Source organism: Scyliorhinus torazame, chromosome 1, assembly GCF_047496885.1.
Source record: "Scyliorhinus torazame isolate Kashiwa2021f chromosome 1, sScyTor2.1, whole genome shotgun sequence".
NCBI classification, from domain to species: domain Eukaryota; kingdom Metazoa; phylum Chordata; class Chondrichthyes; order Carcharhiniformes; family Scyliorhinidae; genus Scyliorhinus; species Scyliorhinus torazame.
In genome coordinates, this window is record NC_092707.1 from 289,927,303 (window position 1) to 289,953,007 (window position 25,705).

At 45.1% G+C, this 25,705-nt stretch overlaps 2 protein-coding genes across 2 annotated transcripts in view; both read right to left on the reverse strand.

Moving 5' to 3' along the window:
- b3gnt2b (UDP-GlcNAc:betaGal beta-1,3-N-acetylglucosaminyltransferase 2b) overlaps positions 1–25,705 on the reverse strand; it is a 269,680-nt gene that overhangs the window by 131,940 nt on the left and 112,035 nt on the right. The gene's annotated exons all lie outside the window — the stretch shown is intronic.
- Positions 15,330–25,705, reverse strand: part of commd1 (copper metabolism (Murr1) domain containing 1) — a 174,467-nt gene continuing 164,091 nt past the window's right edge. Inside the window, exon 3 of the mRNA XM_072507345.1 lies at positions 15,330–16,264. Coding sequence (XP_072363446.1) covers positions 16,157–16,264 — 108 coding nt within the window. The 3' untranslated portion in view covers positions 15,330–16,156. The remainder of the gene's footprint in view (positions 16,265–25,705) is intronic.

Below are 25,705 nucleotides of genomic sequence, written 5' to 3' on the forward strand. Positions count from 1 at the left end.
TTTGCCTTCCTAACTGCCGACTGAATCTGCACGTTAACCTTAAGAGAATCTTGAATAAGGACTCCCAAGTCTCTTTGTGCTTCTGATTTCCTAAGCATTTCCCCATTTAGAAAATAGTCTATGCCTCCATTCTGCCTTCCAAAGTGCATAACCTCACACTTTTCCAAATTTTATTCCATCTGTCACCTCTTTGTGCACTCTCCTAGCCTGTCCAAGTCCTTCTGCAGCCCGCCTGCTTCCTCAATGCTACCTGTCTCACGACAGACCATTGCATCATCTGCAAACGTAGCAACAGTGCCTTCAGTTCCTTCTTCCAGATCATTAATTCATGTTGTGAAAAGTTGTGGTTCCAGCACCGACCCCTGAGGTACACCACTAGTCACCGGCTGCCATCCTGAAAAAGACCCCTTTACCCCACTCTCTGCCTTCTTACTGCCACATCCACATCACCTCTGCTCCTAGCTTAAAACCCTGCCACCATAACCTAAATCAATGCTTTCATTATCTCCTGATTTAATCTTACCCATGTCTTCCTCCACTTCGCTGCAGTCTGTAACATAGAACACACCATCTGGGGGATTTCCTCCCTTGTCCAGTCAGTGAGATTGCACCTATACCTTTCCTTACAACTTGCCCCAATCCGTTTTTTATTCATTCTTGTGACATGAGCCATGCAAAGTTGGCATTTACTGTCCACCTGTTATTGCCCTCAGAAGGTAATGATATAATAATATTTTTAGGCCACTTCAGAGTGCAGTTGAGTCAAGAACATTATTATGGATCTGAAGTCACATGTAGGCCAGACCAGAAAGGAGGGCAGATTGCCTTCCCTGAAACACATTTGTCAACCTGATGAATTTTTACAATGATCCACCTAACAGTTTTTTGACAGATATTCAATCTTCCCTTGAAGCTGTGCGTGCACATTCTACAACGTTGAATTTAAAATTGAATAAAATATTGGGGTTTCTGTCTGGTATCATAGCAACTGTTGGGGTCTGGTTTGGCATCGTAATATAGGCAACTATTTGTGTAACACAGCTGAAACCATATAAAGTTTGAGTTAAATTGTATTTTTGGATCGTTTCCAGCGCAGGGCAATTGTCCAGGGGAAGTTTGCACTGCTGGAAATTACTCTGCAAACCCTTACCAGGGCAGTTCAGAGAGGGATTCCCCCGCAAATCTAATGCTGGGAAGTTGGAAGTTATGCCTTAATCGATTGGTGTGAAGTTGATTGAGGGATAAATATTGGTCAGGGCACCAGGATAACTTCCCTACTCTTCTCCGAAATAGTGCTGTGGGATCTTTTGCATTCACCAAAGCAGGCAAATGGAACTTTGGTGTAACGCCTCACCTGAGAGACAACACCTCCAACAGTACTGCACCGGAATGTTAGCGTTGGTTTTTGTGCTCAAGCCCTGGAGTTGGAACATTGTGACTCAGAGGTGAGAGGACTGCCACTGAGCCATGGCTGCCATCGGGCAGCAGCTACAAAATACCAAAGAGAAAATTCTGGAAAATCTCAGCAAGTCTGGCAGCATCTGTAGGGAGAGGAAAGAGCTAACGTTGAGTCCAGGTGACCCTTTGCCAAAGCTACAAAATACTATTAACATTCACCTCACATTATTATTTTAAACAACACGACACCAATCATTAATCAAATTTAAAAACAGCAAAAAGAAACCGTATGCAGTCAATTTAACAATTACACAAGTGGATGTGAAGAAAATAAGACATCAATGGGCCAAATGGCCTACTCCTGCTCCTATTTTTTATGAAGACAGGTTAATATTTGGCGATGGGGGGGGGGGGGGGGGCGGGAGAGAGAGAGAGAGAGAGAGGGGCTGGTTCTTTTCATCAGATCTCCTAGATTGTCGGACCTATTTCAGATTCCCAGCATTTGCAATTTATTTCTGAATATTTGAAACTCAATTAAACAATGATGTATTCCCAAGCTTTACACAAATAAATGTTATCTTACTTCTGATCTGTAATGTTCTACATGCAAAACTAGTTTCTAACAAAAAGGTTCCCACAATGAGCGACAGCTGCACATGGGAGGAAAGCACAGGCTCTTCCTGAACAGGAATGAATAATCCTCTGGTGTGAACTCTCGGGTGTTGGAGCAAACTGACAATACCACTGTTTCCTTCTTGTTGTTTGTAATGTCAAACCAGTTCAATCAATCAGATTACAGTCTGGAAATCCCAAAGTATCATTTCCTACACATGTTGCCACAGAGTATAATGATTCCTTAAACATCCTCTACATTTTTCAATAGCTCTTTGATGCTCTGTATTTCTTAGGCACCGCTGAAAACATATAGCCAAAACTCAAAAACAGTACCTTGTCTCTTTCCCTATATCATTTTCAGGTAAGGGTTGTGCTCTTGGGTACTTAATGACTGCAGATTTTTTAATGGTCGATAAAGCAATCTCCTTAAACTGATAGTAATTTCACTTTTCACTCATCTTCGTCCACTTTAAATTATGTACATTTTCAAAAAAAGAACATGGAAGCACTGCGTTGGCAATGCCGCGTTGTGCACATGGGCTAGCTTTCATTTCAACTGAATTGTCTACTCTTTTATCCATGTCCTTTAGTTTGTAGACAAAGCAATGCCCTTGTAAAAGCTGTGGAGGATTAATCCGAGATTGAATTATTTAGTGCTGAAGTACTCCAGACACTGGAGTTAATTTACCAGGACTAGATGCTCAATGCCAAGTTAAAAACAAACAGCTTGATTTTTGGAGAAGAGCTGGTAGGTTGGAGCAAGCTTCATTTCATTCTGGTGTCAAATCCGGCCCTGTCACTGAACTGCATTATATATAAACTCTGATATCAGAGTATTAGTAAGCATGTTTGAATCCAGTACCAGAGTCCAACTTGATGATGGAACAAAGCAAAGGCAAACATCATTAAATTTGGGCCTTAACACCTAGTGTTCATGTAAAGTACTTCTGATTGCACTGTGAGATTAAACTGGAGTGTATTTGACTTTTGATCAGCCTCTGGTGTGGTAAAAAGCTATGCTTTGGAATGTAACTTAGCATTTTGTGGGATTTGGTCCATTTACTTCCCACATGGGAGACTGGTCAAGAAGGTAAGAGCCCATGGGATTCAAAGTAATTTCGCAAATTGGATCCAAAATTGGCTTAGTGGCAGGAGGTGATGGTTGAAGGTTGGTTTTTTGACTGGAAACGCATGTCCAGTGGTGTACTGTAGGGATTAGTGATGGGTCCCTCGCAGTTTGTAGTGTATGTTAATAATCTGGATGGGAATATGTGGGTGGTATGATCAGCAAGTTCGCAGATGACACAAAAATCTGTTTTTTGCATCTAGCCCCGAATGAAACACTTGCCCCGCCCATCCTTTGCGTAGTCTGACCTGGTCTATCAGTTTCAGATGCGTCTCCTGCAGCATAACCACATCTGCCTTAAGTTTCTTTAGGTGTGCGAGTACCCGTGCCCTCATTATCGGCCCGTTCAGCCCTCTCACATTCCACGTGATCAGCCGGGTTGGGGGGCTCTTTACCCCCCCCCCCCCACCCCCCTTGTCGACTAGCCATCTCCTTTTTCAATCCAGCTCCTCACCCGGTTCCCACGTAGCCGTATCTCCCCCCCAACGGCGCCCTCCCACCCCGACCACCCCACCCCATACCAGCTCCCCCTTCTCCCCAGCAGCAGCAGCCCAGTTAACCCCCCCCCCCCCCCGCTAGATCCCTCACTAGCATAATTGCACCCCCCATGTTGCTCCCAGAAGTCAGCAAACTCTGGCCGACCTCGGCTTCCCCCCGTGACCTCGGCTCCCACTGTGCGAGGCCCCCTCCTTCCTGCTTCCCTGTTCCCGCCATGATTACCATAGCGCGGGAACAAAGCCCGCGCTTCCCATTTGGCCCCGCCCCCAATGGCCAGCGCCCCCAGCTCCTCATCCTCCCTCCCCTCCGACATGGGGAAGAGAGAAAAGTTACAGGGTCACAGGATTAACAACTTGGGAAATCATCTCTTCCCCCTTTTCCCCCTCTTCACCCCACATATTCGCCCCACCACTTTGTCCCAAACGTTCTTTTTCTAGCCCGCTTATTCCAGTTTCTCCTCGACAATAAATGTCCACGCCTCTTCTGCCGTTTCAAAGTAGTGGTGTTTCCCTTGATGTGTGACCCACAGTCTTGCCGGCTGCAGCATTCCAAATTTAACCTTCCTTTTGTGCAGCACCGCCTTGGCCCGATTAAAGCTTGCCCTCCTTCTCGCCACCTCAGCACTCCAATCATGATATACGCGGATCACCGCGTTCTCCCACCTACTGCTCCGAGTTTTCTTTGCCCATCTGAGGACCATCTCTCTGTCCTTATATCGGAGAAATCTCACCACTATGGCTCGAGGAATTTCTCCAGCCCTCGGTCTTCGCGCCATAACTCGATAGGCTCCCTCCACCTCCAACGGGCCCGTCGGGGCCTCCGATCCCATTAACGAGTGCAGCATCGTGCTCACATATGCCCCGACGTCCGCCCCTTCTGCACCTTCGGGAAGACCAAGAATCCTTAAATTCTTCCTCCTCACATTATTCTCCAGCACCTCCAGCCTTTCCACACACCTTTTGTGTTGTGCCTCGTGCATCTCTGTCTTCACCACCAGGCCCTGTATGTCATCCTCATTCTCAGCAGCCTTTGCCTTCACGACCCGAAGCTCCTGCTCCTGGGTCTTTTGCTCCTCCTTTAGCCCTTCAATCACCTGTAATATCGGGGCCAACAGCTCCTTCTTCATCTTTTTTCATTCTTCCACGCAACGCCGCAGGAACTCTTGTTGGTCAGGGCCCCATATTAAACTGCCTCCTTCCGACGCCATCTTGCTTTGTGCCTCTGCTCTAGAGGATCCACCGCAATCCGGCCACTTTCCTCTCCTTTTTCCATCCGTGTCCAGGGGGGATTCCCTTCTGAATTACCGCACAGTGTTTTTAGCCGTTAAAATTGCCGTTGGGGCTCCTATCAAGAGCCCAAAAGTCCTTTCCACCGGGAGCTGCCGAAACGTGCGACTTAGCTGGTCATCGCCGCACCCGGAAGTCGTGAGGACTTTTAATAAGGCGAGGGAGGAGGGGACCTTGCCCCCGACAATGTCCAGGGCGCTGATTTCTTTGATCTTGATGCGGGACAAGGATCCATTGCAATGTGGCTCATATAGACCGAGCTGGCTCCTTAATGTTGACGCTAAGTTTCTGGCGAAGGTGCTGGCTACGATAATTGAGGACTGTGTCCCGGGGGTGATTCACGAGGACCAGACGGGATTTGTGAAGGGTAGGCAGCTAAATACAAATGTGCGGAGGCTCCTCAATGTGATTATGATGCCCTTGGTGGAGGGGGAAGCGGAGGTAGTGGCAGCTATGGATGCAGAGGCCTTTGATCGGATGGAGTGGGAGTATCTTTGGGAAGTGTTGCGGAGGTTTGGGTTCAGGGAGGGGTTCATCAGTTGGGTCAGGCTGCTATATAGAGCCCTGGTGGCGAGTGTGGCTACGAACCGGCGGAGGTCGGAGTATTTTTGGCTGTACCGGGGGACGAGGTAGGGTGTCCCCTGTCCCCCTTGTTGTTTGCACTGGCAATTGAGCCACTGGCCATGGCACTGAGGAAGTCCAGGAAATGTAGGGGATTGGTTTGGGGGGGGGGGGGGGGGAAACACCGGGTGCCGTTGTATGCCGATGACATGTTGTTGTATGTTGCGGATCGAGTGGAGGGGATGGCGGAGGTCATGCGGATCCTTAGGGAATTTGGGGACTTTTTGGGGTAGAAACTTAAAGTAGAGAAGAGTGAGCTCTTTGTGGTACATTCAGGGGACCAGGGAAGGGGGCTAGACGAGCTACCGCTGAAGAGGGCGGAAAGGAGCTTTCGGTACCTAGGGATCCAAGTTGCTAGGAGTTGGGGGGCCCTGCATAAGCTCAATTTGACGTGGCTGGTGGAGCAGATGGAGGAGGATTTTAAAAGATGGGATATGCTGCCACTCTCACTAGCAGGTAGGGTGCAGTCAGTCAAAATGACGGTCCTCCCGAGGTTTCTCTTTGTGTTCCAGTGCCCTCCCATTTTGATCCCCAAGGCCTTTTTCAAACGGGTAAGCAGGAGCATCATGGGATTTGTGTGGCCGCTAAGACCCCGAGGGTGAAGAGGGTGTCTCTGGTGCGTAGCAGGGGGGGGGGGGGCGGGGGGCTGCCGCTGCCGAATTTAAGTGGCTATTATTGGGCAGCCAATGTGGCGATGATCCGTAAGTGGGTAATGGAGGGAGAGGGGGCGGCGTAGAAGAGGCTTGAGATGGCGTCCTGTGTGGGCACGAGCCGGAGGGCGCTGGTTACGGCACCACTGCCGCTCTCGCCGACAAGGTGGTGGCGGCGACGCTGAAGATCTGGGGGCAGTGGAGGCGACACGGGGGCGAGGTGGGTGCATCGGTTTGGTCCCCGATTCGGGAGAACCATCGGTTCATCCCGGGAAGGATGGATGGGGGGTTTTGGAGCTGGCATCGGGCAGGGATTAGAAGAGTGGGGGACCTGTTCATCGATGGGACGTTTGCGAGCCTAGGGGCGCTGGAGGAGAAGTTTGGGCTACCCCCGGGAAACGCTTTCAGGTACATGCAAGTGAGGGCGTTTGTGAGGCGGAAGGTGAGGGAATTCCCGCTGCTTCCAGCACGTGGGATTCAGGACAGGGTGATTTCGGGTGTATGGGTTGGAGAAGGCAAGGTTTCGGCGATTTACCGGGAGTTGCAGGAAGAGGAGGCCTCGGTGGAGGAGTTAAAGGGCAAGTGGGAGGAGGAGCTTGGGGAGGAGATAGATGAGCGTCTGTGGGCTGATGCCCTGAGTAGGGGTCATTCTTCCTCCTCTTGCGCCAGGCTCAGCCTAATACAGTTCAAAGTTACTCACAGAGCGCATATGACAGGGGCGAGGTTGAGGAGGTTCTTTGGGGTGGAGGACAGATGTGGGAGGTGCTCGGGGAGCCCTGCAAATCACGTCCATATGTTCTGGTCGTGCCCGCCGCTGGATGGGTTTTGGAGGGGTTTTGCGAGGACTATGTCCAAGGTGGTGAACGCCCGGGTCAAGCCGAGCTGGGGATTGGCATTATTTGGGGTATCGGACGAGCCGGGAGTGCAGGAGGCGAAAGAGGCCGGTATTCTGGACTTTGCGTCCCTGGTAGCCCGGCGGAGGATTTTGCTACTATGGAAAGATGCGAAGTCCCCTCGTGTGGAAGCTTGGATCAATGATATGGCAGGGTTCATCAAGCTGGAGAGGATAATGTTTGCCTTGCGAGGGTCCTTCCTCAGGCGGTGGCAACCGTTCCTAGTGTTTTGTTATGTTTCCTTTGTAACATAAGCGGCTTCCTTATGTTGCATTTGTCAAAGGAAGGTCGAGAAGTGTAGATAACTTCAACACATTTATTTACACTATGTACACTTTTATAACTTGAGTTCGACACTACTGCTAATCCTATTATAGCTACCTAAACTGACTAACCAGCTGCTGTCTTCCACGTGATGGGTGTAATATTGAATCAACCCTGTGCCTCTCCTCACTGACTGTCTCCACTGGCCAAAGGGCAGATCATGTGTCTGGTGTACTTTATATATGGGTTGGTGTAATGCCCCCCTGTGGTCGTGTCACCTCCTTGTGTATCGTATGTCCATTGGTCGCCTCCTATCTAACTTATCTATTGGTTGAGTGTGTGTGTGTGTGTGTGTGTGTGATGTTTCTGGTACTCCCTCTAGTGGCTGGCTAGCTTACATGTATTTACAGTGATGCATATCACCACACCTAGACTATCTCGCGGAGCGTTAGGAGGTGGCCAGCAGCAGCAGCCCAGGGGCGGGGGGTAGGAGGGGAGTTTATTTTGAGGTGGCGTTTGGGTTAAGGTGGGGTTTTTTCTCTATTTGTGTTTTTTACTGTTATATGGGGGGTTATTGTATATGGGGGAAATCCAATGTATAATTTCAGCTTGTTGTGTTCTTGTTTCTTTCTTCTTGTTGGGAGGGGGGGTTTTGTTGAAAATTTGTTGAAAAATTTGAATAAATATAAATTTTTTAAAAACAAAAAACTCTATGACTCGATTGTGTGCTGTATGGAAAAAACTAGTGTGAAGTAATTGTTCCAGTGTACAGTTTTGCTTTAGGAAATCAAACTGTTCAATATTGGCTTTACACCGCGCAAGAACAGGTATAATAGTTGGAAAGCTGATACCTTTTGATTAGATGGCTCACATTGCAACACAAAAAGTGAACTCAATTCTGAATACTAGTTTTCAATAAAGCTTCAACGTCTTGCCCCTTAATGGTGTTATTAAAGAACAAAGAACATTACAGCACAGAAATAGGCCCTTCTCCCCTCCAAGCCTACGCCGATCACGTGCCCTATCGAGACCAACCGCCTGTATCCTTCCATACCCCGTCTGTTCATGTGCCTATCCAAATAAGTCTTTTTTTAAATATAAATTTAGAGTACCCAATTAATTTTTTCCAATTAAGGGGCAATTTAGCATGGCCAATCCACCTAACATGCACATCTCTTGGGTTGTGGGGGCGAAACCCATGCAGACACGGGGAGAATGTGCAAACTCCACACGGACAGTGACCCAGGGCCAGGATTGAACCTGGGACCTCGGCGGCATGAGGCTGCAGTGCTAACCACTGCGCCAACGTGCTGCCCTAGAAATTATTTTATGGAAAGAAATAACATTAATCAAGAAACATAGAATTCATCCTGGAACTGTGCGACCAATTTCAGTGCTGTTGAGCTGCAGAGGTGTGCTATTCAATGGCGAGCAACGGTAAAGAAGCTCAGCATCACTGATAAGGAAAAATAAAATTAGAACTCCCGCCTCAGAACCATATCCAATGACCTCTGCTGGAAAGTCTTTGTGTAAATGGTGGCTGAGGATCCAAATCAAGTGCAATTGTGATAAAAATTAACAAGTTGATTCAAGGGGCTGTTTAGCACAGGGCTAAATCGCTGGCTTTGAAAGCAGACCAAGGCAGGCCAGCAGCACCGTTCGATTCCCGTAACAGCCTCCCCGAACAGGCGCCGGAATGTGGCGACTAGGGGCTTTCCCCAGTAATTTCATTTGAAGCCTACTTGTGACAATAAGCGATTTTCATTTCATTTCAATTTTCATTTCAAGTTTGTGGAAGATTCAGGACCCACAAGTTAAAAATTGGTAACTTAAGAGTCAAGAAGGGAAACCAGCTGAAACATTTTCTTGCACTAACAGGTTTGTGCAACAAATATTAGCGAACAATTTTTTTAAAGGATTTGAAAGATAGGTTTAGAAAGTGTGTAGTTGTCAATCAGTAGAGAACAGGATTTACTATTACTTCCATAAGTCCAGAAAGCCATTTGTCAAATGCCTTCTGACAAGACATTACCATATTTTAATCTAGTGGACACATTTTTTTGATACCTCCCCAAAGAATTCCAGTAGATTTGTGAGGCGTAATCTATTGCGTTTACAGTCAGTCTGACCACTCTGTCTAACCACTCTGTCTATGGGGCTGGTTTAGCACAGGGCTAAATCACTGGCTTTGAAAGCAGACCAAGGCAGGCCAGCAGCACGGTTCGATTCCCGTACCAGCCTCCCCGAACAGGCGCGGAATGTGGCGACTAGGGGCTTTTCACAGTAACTTCATTTGAAACCTACTTGTGACAATAAGCGATTTTCATTTCATTTCATTTGTTCTGTGCTTTTTCAACGAGAAGACATAGAATCCTGTAAAGTGGTTTCAAGCACCTACAAAGAAGGTTGGATTAATTGGCAAATAATTATCCCATACATTGCTCATTATTTTTTTGTTTTCAGGATAACATTTGATTATACCTGTAATTTTTGGAACTTGTGCAATTATTAAAGAGAACATAAGAACAAGGAGGAGGAGGCGATTTGGCTTCTTGAGCCTGCTCTGCCATTTTATACGATCATAGCTGATCTCATCTCAGCCTCAACTCCACTTTCCTGACAGTTTTTCGTAACCCTTCAACCCATTAATATTCAAAATATGTCTAACTCAAGTTTTTAAAAAGTATTTTTATTCCATAAATTTAACATATTTCCAATTTACAACCCCACAAACCCCCCTCAATCCACCAGACCGCCCAACATCAAACGGTAACCAACTCCCAAAAAATGCATGATAAACAAACCCTAACAATTGTAGAATCCATCACTCGCCCCCGCACCCCCACAGCAAATGGGTCAAAACTATGCTGAGGCATCGGGTGGAGAAGCTGACATCCACCCCAAGACCCACCTGCGAGCAATCAGCGAGGCGAAGACTAAAAAATCTGTCCCGCACCAGCCAGCAGCTCCATCCAGTCCGACAATGCAAATACAGCTTCACGTGGCCCCCTCCCACATTCACAGACATCCTCCGCCTCCTCAACCAGCCAGCACATCCTAGACTTTGTAAGGTATGCCCTGTACACTACCTTCAGCTGTATCAGCCCCAGACTCGTACACAAAGTTAAGGCATTTACCCTCCGCAGCAACTCACACCACAGTCCCTTCTCCAGCGCCAACCCCAATTCTTCCTCCCACTTCGCACTTAACCCCCTCCATGGGCACCCATCCTCCTCCAAATGCCTCCTGTAAATTGCCGAAACAACCCCCCTCTCCAATCCCCCTGCTAACAGCACCGCCTCCAGCAACGAGGGGGCAGGCGCTATCGGGAAGGTCAGAAAGACCTTCCTCGCAAAGTCCAGCACCTGCTTATACCTAAAGCTTTTGCCCCACACCAGCCCAAACCTCTTTCCCAACTCAATCAAACTTGCAAATCACCCTCCCAAAAACAGATCCTTAATTTCCTAAATTACCCCTCTTCCCATCCCCGGAACCTTGCATCGATCCTCCCCAGCTCAAACCCATGATTACCCCTAATCTGTGATTCCCCCGACCCATCTCCCAACCTAAAATGAAGCCTAAATTAACTCCAGATCTTCAGGGTGGCCACCACCACTGGACTCACCGAGTACTCCCCTGGAACTATCGGGAGCGGCACCATTGCCAGCTTCCACAACCCTGACGCCCTACATGAGCCCACCTCCCTCCTCACCCACAAAGCCTCACCAACCATCCACCCACAACTTTATCCCCAAATCTTCTCTGCATTTGTACACCAAATATGGGAGGCCAGCCCCCCTTCTTCAGTATCACCGTCCTAATCCTAGCCACTTTCTCCGCCCAAACAAACGAGGGGATCAACCTGTCCACCCCCCCTAAAAAATGTCTTCTGCAAAAAGATCGGCAGACACTGAAACACAACAAGGATTGCGGCAAAACATTCCATCTTTACTGCCTGTACCATCCCACCAACGACAGTGTGAGACTGTCCCACCTCAGCAAGTCAGCCTTCACCTTCCCCACCAGGTTAGTGAAATTAAACTTCCGAAGCCCTGCCCAATCCCAGGCCACCTGATACCTAAAATGAGACGCTGCCGGATGAAATGTCAGCTCCTCCACTCCCACTCCCAGAGTGGAGACCACAAAGTACTCACTTTTCCCCAGATTCAATTTGTACCCTGAAAACATCCCAAATCTCTGAAGCAACCCCATTATGCTCCCCACCGAAGAGCTCAACTCCAAAATATACAGCAAGTCATCTGCATATAAGGACACCCTATGTTCCACCCCTCTCCATTATCCACTTCCACAACCCCAAGCTCCTCAGCATAATGGCAAAGGGCTCTCTAGCCAATGCAAACAGAAGAGAGGACATGAGGCATCCCTGCCTTGTACCACGGTGCAATGCAAAATACTATTTGTGCATTAATCTGTTCCGGAGCCATCACCAACTGCCCTGTCCTGTCCTGCATCCGAGCTATCTCCCTTGCCAGGCCTCTTACGGAACTAACCTGCCAACATATATGCCCTGCCTTCTCTCCATACTCATAAACAGCCCCCCTTGCCCGTCTCAACTGAGGCACTGCTTTCTCCTTGGACAATAGGTCAAACCTTGCCTGCAACTCTTTCCTCTTTGCCAGGAGCCCTGGATCCGGCTCCCCCGCATACCTCCCATCCATCTCCAAAATCTCTTTGATTAGTCGTTGGCGTTCCTCCTTCTCCTTCCTGCCCACCTTGGCCTTAAATGAGATCACCTCCCCCCTCACCATCGCCTTCAGAGCCTTCCAGACCACTGACCATGAAACCTCCCCGTGCAATTAAACCCTTCATATTCCTCAATCACCTTCCCTATCATGTCACAGAAGCTCCAATTCACCAATAACCCCACATCCATTCTCCACGTCGGCTTCTGGGCTGCCCCCTTCTCCAATACCACATCCATCCAATGAGGAGCGTAATCAGAGATCACAATTGCCAAGTACTCCGACCAATAGCGCCTTTCACACCACAGAAAGGTCAAAACTCAAAAACATCTTGTGCACCAGGAAAAGAAAATACTCCTGATCCCTTGGGTGTTAAAATATCCACGGGTCCAACCCCCCCCCCCATCTCCTGTCAACACCTTCGCCAACCCCCCCCTCCTGTGCTCCCCCATCTCGACCGACATCTTCATCACTGCCACCTTTACCGGGGCAATTGCCACCTCCACCCGCTCATTTTTTTAAGTATAAATTAAGAGTACCCAATTCTTTTTCTTTCCAATTATGGGCAATTTAGCATGGCCAATTCACCTACCCTGCACATCTTTTTGGGTTGTGGGGTTGAGACTCACGCAGATAGGGGAGAATGCGCAAACTCCATACGGACAGTGACCCGAGGCTGGGATCGAACCCCTTCTTTCCAGCACCTTTTCTCTGCGGCTTCGACATTCCTCACGACCTCCTATGACTTCCCACACCAACTCATCCACAAACCACCCCTGAAACTGGGTATAAAGGTCCAAAATCCAGAGACTCTAGCAGGAGCCACTTCAGATGTGACCTCCAGCTACATGCCGCCACCGGAAGTCTCCCTCCTCAAATTTACTTAAAGTCCTAGCATCCATTGCACTCCGAGATAGTAAATTCCACGACTCTTTGAGGGAAGTAATTTCTCCTCATCTCAGTTTTAAATCTGCTACCCCTTATCCTAAAACTATGACCTCTGGAACATTTTACTTTATGACTCGTCTGTTCTGACTAAATAATGAAACACAAATTGGTACCTCTCTGTGAAAAAAATTGGGACACAAATCTAAAAACAATCACTCCACTACAACTCAAATTAAAGCCATCATGGGATAGGGAATAAATTCTGGTGAGTCCAGCTCCCATGAAAGAATGAATAACAACACTTCGTAATAGATAATTTCACCCATACCAGAGGATTGCTATTGGAGGATTAACAATCTTCTTTAGTTAAGGTTAAGTTTAGTTTTCAGCCTTGGGAACACAAGTATTAAAGGAAGGTTCATAAATTTCATTGGTCAATCTTTCTCAAAAACTGAATAAAAACTAAAAGAAAACCTTAAAATGCTAATAAGATTGCTTGGCATCTGTCGGCTAAAAGCAGTTAACATTTCAAGGAGACCTTTGCATCATGTAATGCTTTTTCAGCAACCTTGTCAGCCTTTTTACTGAGGTAGATGTTGATATACGGATCACCTGGCAAAACGTTTTGAAGAGGATACAGTGGGTGGAAGGGGTGGAGATGTGAATGGGAATTACACTCCCTGTTAAAGGCTTGACAAAGTGTGTCGACAGAATATTTACTCATGGGAAAGCACAACAAAACCTGATCTTGTCCTTCCTCGACAGCTACAAAATGTTAATTAGAAGGAGCGTTTCTGGCTGACTGTTCCATTTGTGATTTCCTTCATTTTTGCAATCAGCTGACTCAGGACAGCCCCAAGAGATGGGAATCAAATCTGGGATCCTCCTGAAGTGAAAGGCTCAACTGTTCACTTAATAAACTCACTGAACCTGTGGTGCAGCTCAATTATTCCAAATTTTAATCTTACAGCATTAATAATGCCTCCATTTAAATTATAAAAGGAGGATGTGCATTTAAATGAATCTCTAAATGGTAAGCTGCAAAACCCCAGCAACATGTGCTTTTAAAATCAACTATGCCTCTAAAAGTAGGTCATTCCTGCAAAAATGTTTTCCAATCCTAAAAGTGAAAGGTAACTTTTGTGAGGGCCACAAAGAATCCAGCACGAGTTTTAAGTATACAAAGAAATAACATTTATTTACAATAACATATATATACACAACAGCAGCAGCTTCGCTTGCTGCTCACTCCTTCCTGGCTGGTTCCAAACTGGCCAGCTTTATTTATACAGGGAGTCTGCTAATGATTTCTCTGCCCCCCTCATTGGGGAAGCTCATACTCCCACAGGATTGTGGGATTGTCATTAGTCCCCAGCCCATGGTAAGCAGGCAGGTTATAACAGTAACATAGAAATTGTTAATCCTGATTTTTCTTGCACTCTGACTCAACCTTATACAGCAGCTGCACTCTTGTGACTTACTTCATTCTGGCTTTGAGAAATTACAGCCCCCAGTGCAAACAGACTATGGGAGAATTGCATTTTTGTGACAACATATTTTTAATAAGATTTTGAGATTAATATGGGTTATCTTGTAACAGTTTAGGGAAATGCAGCTTTGAACAACCTTTGTGCATCGCGTACAATTCGCGCTGCCAAAAATGGATTTGACAGAATTTAAGGAAAAGTCATATTTGCTGCTTCGTAGGCACTTCCCAAAATATATCTGAACAGATAAATATTCTGTAGTTGTGCCCTGAAATAAGTGCTTTTTATTTAGTTAAATAACTTTGCTATAAACACACATATCAGATCAGTAGATCTCCAGATGGCTATCATTTCTTTTTAAATTTAGAGTACCCAATTCATTTTCTCCAATTAGGGGGCAATTTAGCGTGGCCAATCCACCTACCCTGCAGATTTTTGGGTTGTGGGAGTGAAACTCACGCAGACACGGGGAGAATGTGCAAACTCCACACGGACAGTGACCCAGGGCTGGGACCCAACCTGGGACCTCAGCGCCATGAGGCAGCAATGCTAGTCACTGCGCCACCGTGCTGCCCAGATGGCTATCATTTTAATGCACTTGAGAATATTACAAATCTCTTCCATCCATATCAAGGAATAAATGTTGGCGGATGATTTTCTGAAAACTTTTTGGCTTGGAATTGAATTCAAGAGAACTTAGCATACAAGTTAGGGTGGAAAAGGATTTTTCACATTTTATAATGCTATTTGATTCCATATCCAAGCTGGAACCTTCTGCCCATTATGACTCTATATAAAATGACTCCTTGATAAAGTTAAATACCATAAAATTGTAGGTTATTAACCCAATCATAAAATGATAATTTGTGTTGATCAGTGATAAGTAATACAATTCAAAGATTTGTGTGTTTTCCATGCATTTATTCAGATCATATCCTTGACAGAGTAAGTGAAATAGTATAAACAGAGGGTATTGAACATTATTTTTGAAGAAAACAAGAAAACCACGTTAATTATTTTTTACAGTAAAACAACTTTCCTTCATTGCTATGCCTCTCTAATGAAGGCTGTCCTGTATTTCTGTACCAATAATATCAAAACTACAAAAACAACCTCATGTGGATCATCAACCTACAATACTGTATTTATGGAGACTGAAGGGAAGGGAGAAAAGTGATTTTTGTACTTTACTAAATATAAAACGTCCCTAGGTTGGTCAGAGCTTGGGCCAGTTAACACAATCAATCCTGCCCCAACATTAATCCCTCAAAACCCTGTCGTCTGAATAAAACTATTAATGTTAATTTTGTCTACAAGGTTACACAAAGAAATGGGTTGAGGCTTTCCAAACTAGTTTCTCTTCAGCCTCTTTGTAACAAGAGAAAGAAAATTACATTTTCAACCTGAGCAGAATGCAAACTCATGTTCTAAACTACTAAAGGGTTTAACTGAAAAATAGCAAATTAAAAGCTGTATCCTGAACTCACCATTTAATGCAAAAACAACAGATGGTGAGGAAGGAGTTAGTGAGGCATAAATACATTGTTAGTTTTGGGACTGTATTTAGATAAAAGGCTGTTGCTAAGTAAACTCAGAATTGCACAGCACTTCCAACCATTCTACAACCAATGCAGGTAATGCATATATTCCATAATTCTCTGGGATATTTAGTGGTCATGTTGGTTATTGGCACCGTCATCTGTTCAGTTTCATCATCTCCATCAGCATCAGTTTGTGTAACTTAGTTCACTGATGCTCTCTTCAATTTCTGTTAATTTTTTCAGGAGTTGATTCACTTTCGTCTCATCCAACTCCAAGCAGAGAAATTCCGATTCCTAAGACAGGTAAAAAAAAATCTTCAAACTCAAATAAAAACAATGAGATTTTATTTATTTAGTTTTTTTGTCATTTACTGCTTTTTCATACAAGCCCAACCAGTTTTTAATTAAATTGTCACCATGTTGAAGGCTATACTGCTTGATAAAGGTGATGACAAAACTGCCGATTGATGTCATAATGCAGGTAAACACCAGGTGAGCTTGTAGCAGATCCACTGACACAGAGATTTAGTGCAACAACTTCACAACCATACACCGGTAGAGATTGCAGAACCAGGGCAATAAGAATAAACTAACTAGCTGTGGCTAAACAAAGATCAAGGAGTGTAAAACTGAATCAAGAAAAAACACCAACACAAAGGAGAGAACAACAAATGATACGTTAAAGAAAATTAGAAAATCAAAGAGGAAATATGAACTGAAAAAAATCAAAATGAAAAGGAAAGTGTTCCATTGGTACATGATCATCAAAAAAATCAGCCAACAAATACCATTTAGGCCGAATGGCTTGTTTTCATAGATTCTATGTAAAATCAGTACGAGAAACTTCACCAATAATTAAACACTATATTGATATTTGTAAACTTCACGTTTACAGTAAAATTGAGGAGCTAATTTTGGCCCCAATCTACTGTTTTAGGGTCTTGTGATTTAGTTCAGTGATTGCAATGTAAGAAGGTGACCAGAGGTGTTTCAAGCAAAACAGTATCAAATTAAACCTGATCTCTTCATTTTGTTTGTGGCTGTAATTAGCACATTTGCAACCAACTGGAGAATCAGTCTTTTGGGATCAATGTGGACAAAGGGCCTTCTGCTGTAATTAGACTTGCGTATGGACTTCACTTATATTTTTCTTTCAACATCAAGGTTGCTTATATTGTTCACAGGTCTATGATTAATTTTACACAGAAGTTTATATTTGAACATAAGAACTAGGAGCTGGAGTAGGCAATTCACCTCCCATGTCTGCTCCACATTCAATGCAATGCAATCATTTTTTTGTATAAATTTAGAGCACCCAATTAATTTTTTCCAATTAAGGGGCAATTTAGCGTGGCCAATCCACCTAGCCTGCAAACATGGAGGATGTGCAAACTCCACACGGACAGTGACCCAGAGCCAGGTTCGAACCTGGGACCTTGGCGCCGTGAGGCAACAGGGCTAACCCACTGCGCCACCGTGCTGCCCCATTCAATGCAATCATGGTTGATTTCATCGCAGCCTCAACTCCACTCTCTTGCCTGTTCTCCATAGCCCTTCAACTCATTACTAATTAAATATCTGTCTTATCCCCTCCTTAAATTTACTCAATGTGCCTGCATCCACCGCAATCTGAGATAGTGAATTCCACAGACTGTTTGAGTCACGTGGAAAGATCCTAAGATGAAAAGTAATGTGACCATAGGACCATTTCTGCTATTGATGCAATTTGGCACTCACGCCTTTTTAATTCATCCATCTCACAGGACATCATGACTGAAAATAGAATGGCCGCTCTGTTTTCTTGCAATACTGTCTGTCCATCTCTCTTTCTCCTGTTTGCAACTCTGTGCTTCAAGTTTGCAAGATTATCTCTATATTTCTGTCCATGTGATTTCTCAGTCTTCAATTTCCAATCTCCATGTCTCTCACTTGATATACGAATTAGGAGCAGGAGTAGACCACTCGGCTCCTCGAGCCTGCTCTGCCATTGTGGCTGATCTGACTGTAACTCAAACCGTCTCTTCCTCATCTTCTCAACTTGTTCCACTTATATAGATACATACATCTTTCCCCCATTTTCTATGCTTATCTTAGCCTCTCCTTTCACCCTCCCTTCCACTGGAATGAGATTTGGGGCTCTAAAGCACTGAGCATATGGGTCTTGTTGGTTATAAAGCTGTGACTCACCGCTTTATCCTTAGCCTCAAACTCCGTTCTGAAGATTCTAATCTCCTTGGAATTATCTCAGAGGGCTCAGGCAGGAGAGAGGGTCAGATACACAAGCTGGGCCAGAAGCATGGGAATTGAAAACTGGTAGGCAGATAACTTAATATACAGTTTAAAAATAAAAGATGTGGAAACACTCAGCAGGTCAAGTAAAACCTGTGGAGCAACAGACGTCAGTCAAAGTTTCAGATCAAAGTGCCTTATTCAGGACTCCATTAGAGCTGACACGCTCATAGAACATAGAAGCGCAGTACAGGCCCTTCAGCCCTCGATGTTGCGCCGACCTGTGAAACCACTCTAAAGCCCATCTACACTATTCCCTTATCGTCCATATGTCTATCCAATAACCATTTGAATGTCCTCAGTGTTGGCGAGTCCACTACTGTTGCAGGCAGGGCATTCCATGCCCTTACTACTCTGAGTAAAGAATCTACCTCTGACATCTGTCTTATATCTATCTCCCCTCAATTTAAAGCTATGTCCCCTCGTGCTAGACATCACCATCCGAGGAAAAAGTCTCTCACTGTCCACCCTATCCAATTCTCTGATCATCTTGTATGCCTCAATTAAGTCACCTCTTAACCTTCTTCTCTCTAACGAAAACAGCCTTAAGTCCCTCAGCCTTTCCTCATAAGATCTTCCCTCCATACCAGGCAACATTCTGCTAAATCTCCTCTGCACCTTTTCCAATGCTTCCACATCCTTCCTATAATGCGGCGACCAGAATTGCACGCAATACTCCAAATGCGGCCGCACCAGAGTTTTGTACAGCTGCAACATGACCTCATGGCTCCGAAACTCAATCCCTCTACCAATAAAAGCTAACACACCTTACGCCTTAACAACCCTCGCCTTAACAACCCTCTCAACCTGGGTGGCAACTTTCAGGGATCTATGTACATGGACACCGAGATCTCTCTGCTCATCCACACTGCCAAGAATCTCACCATCAGCCCATACTCTGTCTTCCCGTTATTCCTTCCAAAATGAATCACCTCACACTTTTCTGCATTAATCTCCATTTGCCACCTCTCAGCCCAGCGCTGCAGCTTATCTATGTCCTTCTGTAACTTGTAACATCCTTCTGCACTGTCCACAACTCCACCGACTTTAGTGTCATCTGCAAATTTACTCACCCATCCTTCTATGCCCTCCTCCAGGTCATTTATAAAAATGACAAACAGCAGTGGCCCTAAAACAGATCCTTGTGGTACACCACTAGTAATTGGACTCCAGTCTGAATATTTCCCATCAACCACCACCCTTTGTCTTCTTCCAACTAGCCAATTTCTGATCCAAACTGCTAAATCGCATGGACTGATCTCGTGTTCTGTTGAGTAGTTCCAGATGTTTCTGGTTTCTTTTTAAGGTTTCAGCACGCACAGAATATTCCTTTGTGCTTACATTAAAGTCTAATTGTTTACAAGGCAAATTCAGCAGCAAGGGGTCTGATGCATGAGACAGAATCATAAGGATGGGAGCGGCTCACATGTCTCAAAACACATGCTCATTTCACTGCTATTCGTTTTTCCTTATTGTTTTCTGTTTCTTCTAATTCTTAGTAACTATTTTCCATTAACTTATTTCTCCCCTCTTGTTTACCAAAATATGCTTTTTCTGTTATTAATTTGCTTCTTTCAGTTTTCCATTAAAATAAAATCATTTATGGGATGTGGGTGTCGCTGGTTAGGCCAGCATTTATTGCCCATCCCTAGTTGCCCCTCAGAAGGTGGTGAGCTGCATTTCTTGAACCACTGCAATCCTTGTGGTGCAGGTGCACCCAGTTTGTTAGGGAGGGAGTGCCAGGAGTTTGCCCAGCAACAGTAAAGGAACAGCGATATATTTCCAAGTCAGGATGGTGAGTGACTTAGAGGGGAACCTCCAGATAGTGGGGTTCCCAGGTATCTGCTGCTCTTGTCCTTCTCGATGGTAGTGGTCGTGGGTTTGGGAAGTGTTGCCAAAGGAACCATGGCGAGTTACTGCAGTGTATCTCATAGACAGTACCCCCGGCTGCTACTGTTTATCGGTGGTGGAAGGAGTATTCTCTCCCCCCAAGATTACTCAACCACCACGGGTCCAACATTCCCATACGTTCCATAAACTCTCCCAACTCCTTCACCATTCTCAACATACCCTTTGACTTGGGGCTTGACCTGTCCACCCTCGGTTCCAGTACACAGTTGAAATCGTACCCCCATAATCAACTGGTGTGTGTCCGGAAACATTCCCAGCAACCCCTTCACAAACCGCAAAGAAGTAGCTCCTTGAACTTCAGCAAGGAACACTAACAATAGGGAAGTAAAATTGAATCAAGTTAAGGCGAAATAAAGTAATAAAGTAAACAAAATAAATAAAGTCAGAGCGTGTTACCGGGTGGATAATGGAGCAAGGGCAATACGGAGAGCAGAACTGGGTGGATAAAGCAGTACAAGCGGAGTGCTGATTCTGATCTCCTGAAGTGATATCAGGATTCAAATGTGAAGCCAGGGTTCAAAAATGGCGCAGGGCAAGTGGAAGCAGCTGATTGGGTGCGTACAGTCGAGTTGATGAGTATGGCCAGGTAAGTATTTACTACTTTTTTCATTTAGAGTTTTTAAGGTCTTATTTTTTGGTTCTTCATTTATAAGGGCAATGTTCTGTAATAACGAGGATCAGAGGAGAAGGGCCCTCAAGTAATTGATATTATTTGAAATTAAGTACCTCCCAAAAGGTTTATTAATGTAAAGGGTTAAGCCATGACAGGAGAACTCAAAGATGTGGTGTGCTCATCCTGCTCTACGTGGGAAGTCAGGAAATTTCCAGTTCCCGGGGCCCGTCTGTGTGCAGGAAGTGTCTCCAGCTGCAGCTGCTGGCAACATCTGCAAGGCGGAGAGTATCATGGATAGCACATCTAGAGAGGTGGTCGCATTGGGACTAAGATGCCATAGGCAGGAAGGGAACGGGTGACCAGCAGGCAGAGCAAGACGAGTAGCCAGACGGTAGGAATGTCCTGTGGCTATTCCCCTACAAAACAGATATACCATTTTAGATACTTCCGAGTGGAATGGCCTCTCAGGGAAAACTAGCAACAGCCAATTTTGTTGTACCACATTTGGGTCTGCTGCACGGGGAGGAATAAAAAGTGTGGCATTGCAATAATCATAGAAGGTTTAATTAAAAGGGGAATAGATAGGTATTTCTGTGGGAGAAAACAAGACTCCAGAATGGATGTTGCCTCCTACATGCTACAGGACATTCTCGAGGGCTAGGGTGAACAGCTCGTGGTCGTGGTACACATTGGTACAAATGACACAGGGGGCACTGTAGCACAGTGGTTCGCACTGTTGCTTCATAGTACCCAGGGCCTAGGTTTGATTCCTGGCTTAGGTCACTGGCTGTGCGGAGTCTGCACGTTCTCCCAGTATCTGCATGGGTTTCCTCCAGGTGTTCCAGTTTCCTCCCACAAGTCCCTAAAGACGTCCTTGTTAGGTGAATTGGACATTCTGAATTCTCCCTCAGTGTACCTGAACAGGTGCGTGTTGTGGTGACTAGGGGATTTTCACAGTAATTTCATTGCAGTGTTAACGTAAGCCTACTTGTGACACTAATAAAGATTATTAAATTACATAGGTTTAAAAAAAATGGGATGAAGGCGGCACGACGGCACAGTGGTTAGCACTGATGTCTTACGGCGCCGAGGTCCCAGGTTCGATCCCGGCTCTGGGTCACTGTGTTTGCGTGGGTTTCGTCCCCACAACCCAAAGATGTGCAGGGTAGGTGGATCGGCCACGCTAAATTGCCCCTTAATTGGAAAAATTAATTGGGTACTCTAAATTTATAAAATAAAAAGGATGAGGTCTAAAAAGCAGAATATAGGGAGTTAAGAATTTGAAAAGTATGACCTCAAGATAGTGATCTCAGGATTACTACCAGTGTCACGTGCTAGTCAGAGCAGAAATAGCCAGATGAATAGGTGGCTGAAGAGTTGGTGTGAGGGGGGGGGTTTCAGAGTCCTGGGAAATTGGGACCTTCCTGGGGGAGGCGGGACCAGTACAAACTGGACAGGTTACACCTGGGCAGACATGGACTGATGTCCAAAGAGGAGTACTTGCGAAAGTGGTACGGGAGGGTTCAAACTAGATTGGCAGAGGGTTAGGAAACTATGCAGGCTGTCAGAGGAGGGGGGTAATCAAGGACAAGAATAAAAGACAACAAGGGGAATAAGAAAAGTGATAGGCAGGGAACTCAAGGGCCAGCATCAAACAGGGCTTCAGTGAAAAATAGTGGGAACGGGACAAGGAATGTTAAAAAGACAATTCTTAGATTGGCACAGTGGCTTAGTGGTTCGCACTGCTGCCTCACAGTGCCAAGGACCTGGGTTCCATCATGGTCCTGGGTCACTACCCATGTGGAGTTTGCACATTCTCCCCATGTCCACGTGAGTCTCACCCCCACAACCCAAAGATGTGCAGGGTAGGTTGATTGGCCACGCTAAATTGTCCCTTAATTGGAAACATTAAAAAAAAAGACAATTCTTAATGCCTTAACATATGGCGCATTTACGATAAAGTGGATGAATCAATCATGCAAACAGATGTAAATAGGTATGATATAGTTGGGGTTTCGTTAACTTGGCTGCAGGGTGATCAGGAATGGGAACTGAACATCCAGGAATATTCAATGTTTAGGGAGGACAGCCAAAAAGGAAACGGTGGCGAGGTTGCATTCATGGTTAACGGCAAAATTAACACAATAGCGAGGAAAGATATTAGCTGTGAAGATGTGGAATCTGTATGGGTCGAGCTGAGAAACACCAAGGGGCAAAAGACATTAGTGGAGACCCTCCAAACTATAGTGGTGATATTGGGAATTGCATTAAACCAGAAATTAGAGTCACATGCAATAAAGGAACTTCTGTAATTATGTGTGACTTTAATCTGTATATCAATTGGGCAAATCAAATTAGTAGCAATACTGTAAAGGAGGAATTCCTGGAGTGTATGCAGGATGGTGTTCTGGACCAATATGTTGAGGAACCAACTAGAGAACAGGCCATCCTAGACTGGGGATTGTGTAATAAGAAAGGAATAATTGGCAATCGAGTTGTGCAAAGCCCCTTGGGGATAAGCAACCATAATATAATAGAATTCTTCATCAAGATAGAGAGTGACGTAGTTGATCCTGAGACTAGGGTCCTGAATCTTAATAAAGGACACTGCAATGGTATGAGGCATGAGTTGGCTTTAATGGATTGCAAAATGTTACTTAAAGGGATGATAGGGGATAGGCACTGACAAACATTCAAAGAGCACTTGGGAGGAGCGGTGTTGAATTGAATTTTATTTATCGTCACGTGTACCGAGGTACAGTGAAAAGTATGGTTCTGCGCCCAGTCCAGACAGATTGTTCCATACATGAAAAACTCACCTGATGAAGGAGCTATGCTCTGAAAGCTAGTGATTCCAAACAAACCTGTTGGACTTTAACCTGGTGTTAACATAAGAACATAAGAACTAGGAGCAGGAGTAGGCCATCTGGCCCCTCGAGCCTGCTCCGCCATTCAATGAGATCATGGCTGATCTTTTGTGGACTCAGCTCCACTTTCCGGCCCGAACACCATAACCCTTAATCCCTTTATTCTTCAAAAAACTATCTATCTTTATCTTAAAAACATTTAATGAAGGAGCCTCTACTGCTTCACTGGGCAAGGAATTCCATAAATTCACAACCCTTTGGGTGAAGAAGTTCCTCCTAAACTCAGTCCTAAATCTACTTCCCCTTATTTTGAGGCTATGCCCCCTAGTTCTGCTTTCACCCGCCAGTGGAAACAACCTGCCCGCATCTATCCTATCTATTCCCTTCATAATCTTATATGTTTCTATAAGATCCCCCCCTCATCCTTCTAAATTCCAACGAGTACAGTCCCAGTCTACTCAACCTCTCCTCGTAATCAAACCCCTTCAGCTCTGGGATTAACCTAGTGAATCTCCTCTGCACACCCTCCAGTGCCAGTACGTCCTTTCTCAAGTAAGGAGACCAAAACTGAACACAATACTCCAGGTGTGGCCTCACTAACACCTTATACAATTGTAGCATAACCTCCCTAGTCTTAAACTCCATCCCTCTAGCAATGAAGGACAAAATTCCATTTGCCTTCTTAATCACCTGTTGCACCTGAAAACCAACTTTCTGCGACTCATGCACTAGCACACCCAGATCTCTCTGCACAGCAGCATGTTTTAATTTTTTATCATTTAAATAATAATCCCTTTTGCCGTTATTCTTACCAAAATGGATAACCTCACATTTGTCAACATTGTATTCCATCTGCCAGATCCTAGCCCATTTACTTAGCCTGTCCAAATCCCTCTGCAGACTTCCAGTATCCTCTGCACTTTTTGCTTTACCATTCATCTTAGTGTCGTCTGCAAACTTGGACACATTGCCCTTGGTCCCCAACTCCAAATCATCTATGTAAATTGTGAACAGTTGTGGGCCCAACACTGATCCCTGAGGGACACCACTAGCTACTGATTGCCAACCAGAGAAACACCCATTAATCCCCACTCTTTGCTTTCTATTAATTAACCAATCCTCTATCCATGCTCCTACTTTCCCCTTAATGCCATGCATCTTTATCTTATGCAACAACCTTTTGTGTGGCACCTTGTTAAAGGCTTTCTGGAAATCCAGATATACCACATCCATTGGCTCCCCGTTATCTACCGCACTGTTAATGTCCTCAAAAAATTCCACTAAATTAGTGAGGCACGACCTGCCCTTTATGAACCCATGCTGCGTCTGTCCAATGGGACAATTTCCATCCAGATGCCTCGCTATTTCTTCCTTGATGATAGATTCCAGCATCTTCCCTACTACCGAAGTTAAGCTCACTGGCCCATAATTACCCGCTTTCTGCCTACCTCCTTTTTTAAACAGTGGTGTCACGTTTGCTAATTTCCAATCCGCCGGGACCACCCCAGAGTCTAGTGAATTTTGGTAAATTATCACTAGTGCATTTGCAATTTCCCTAGCCATCTCTTTTAGCACTCTGGGATGCATTCCATCAGGGCCAGGAGACTTGTCTACCTTTAGCCCCATTAGCTTGCCCATCACTACCTCCTTGGTGATATCAATACTCTCAAGGTCCTCACCTGTCATAGCCTCATTTCCATCAGTCACTGGCATGTTATTTGTGTCTTCCACTGTGAAGACCGACCCAAAAAACCTGTTCAGTTCCTCAGCCATTTCCTCATCTCCCATTATTAAATCTCCCTTCTCATCCTCTAAAGGACCAATATTTACCTTAGCCACTCTTTTTTGTTTTATGTATTTGTAGAAACTTTTAGTATCTGTTTTTAATATTCTGAGCAAGTTTACTCTCATAATCTATCTTACTCTTCTTTATAGCTTTTTTAGTAGCTTTCTGTTGCCCCTAAAGATTTCCCAGTCCTCTAGTCTCCCACTGATCTTTGCTACTTTGTATGTTTTTTCCTTCAATTTGATACTCTCCCTTATTTCCTTAGATAT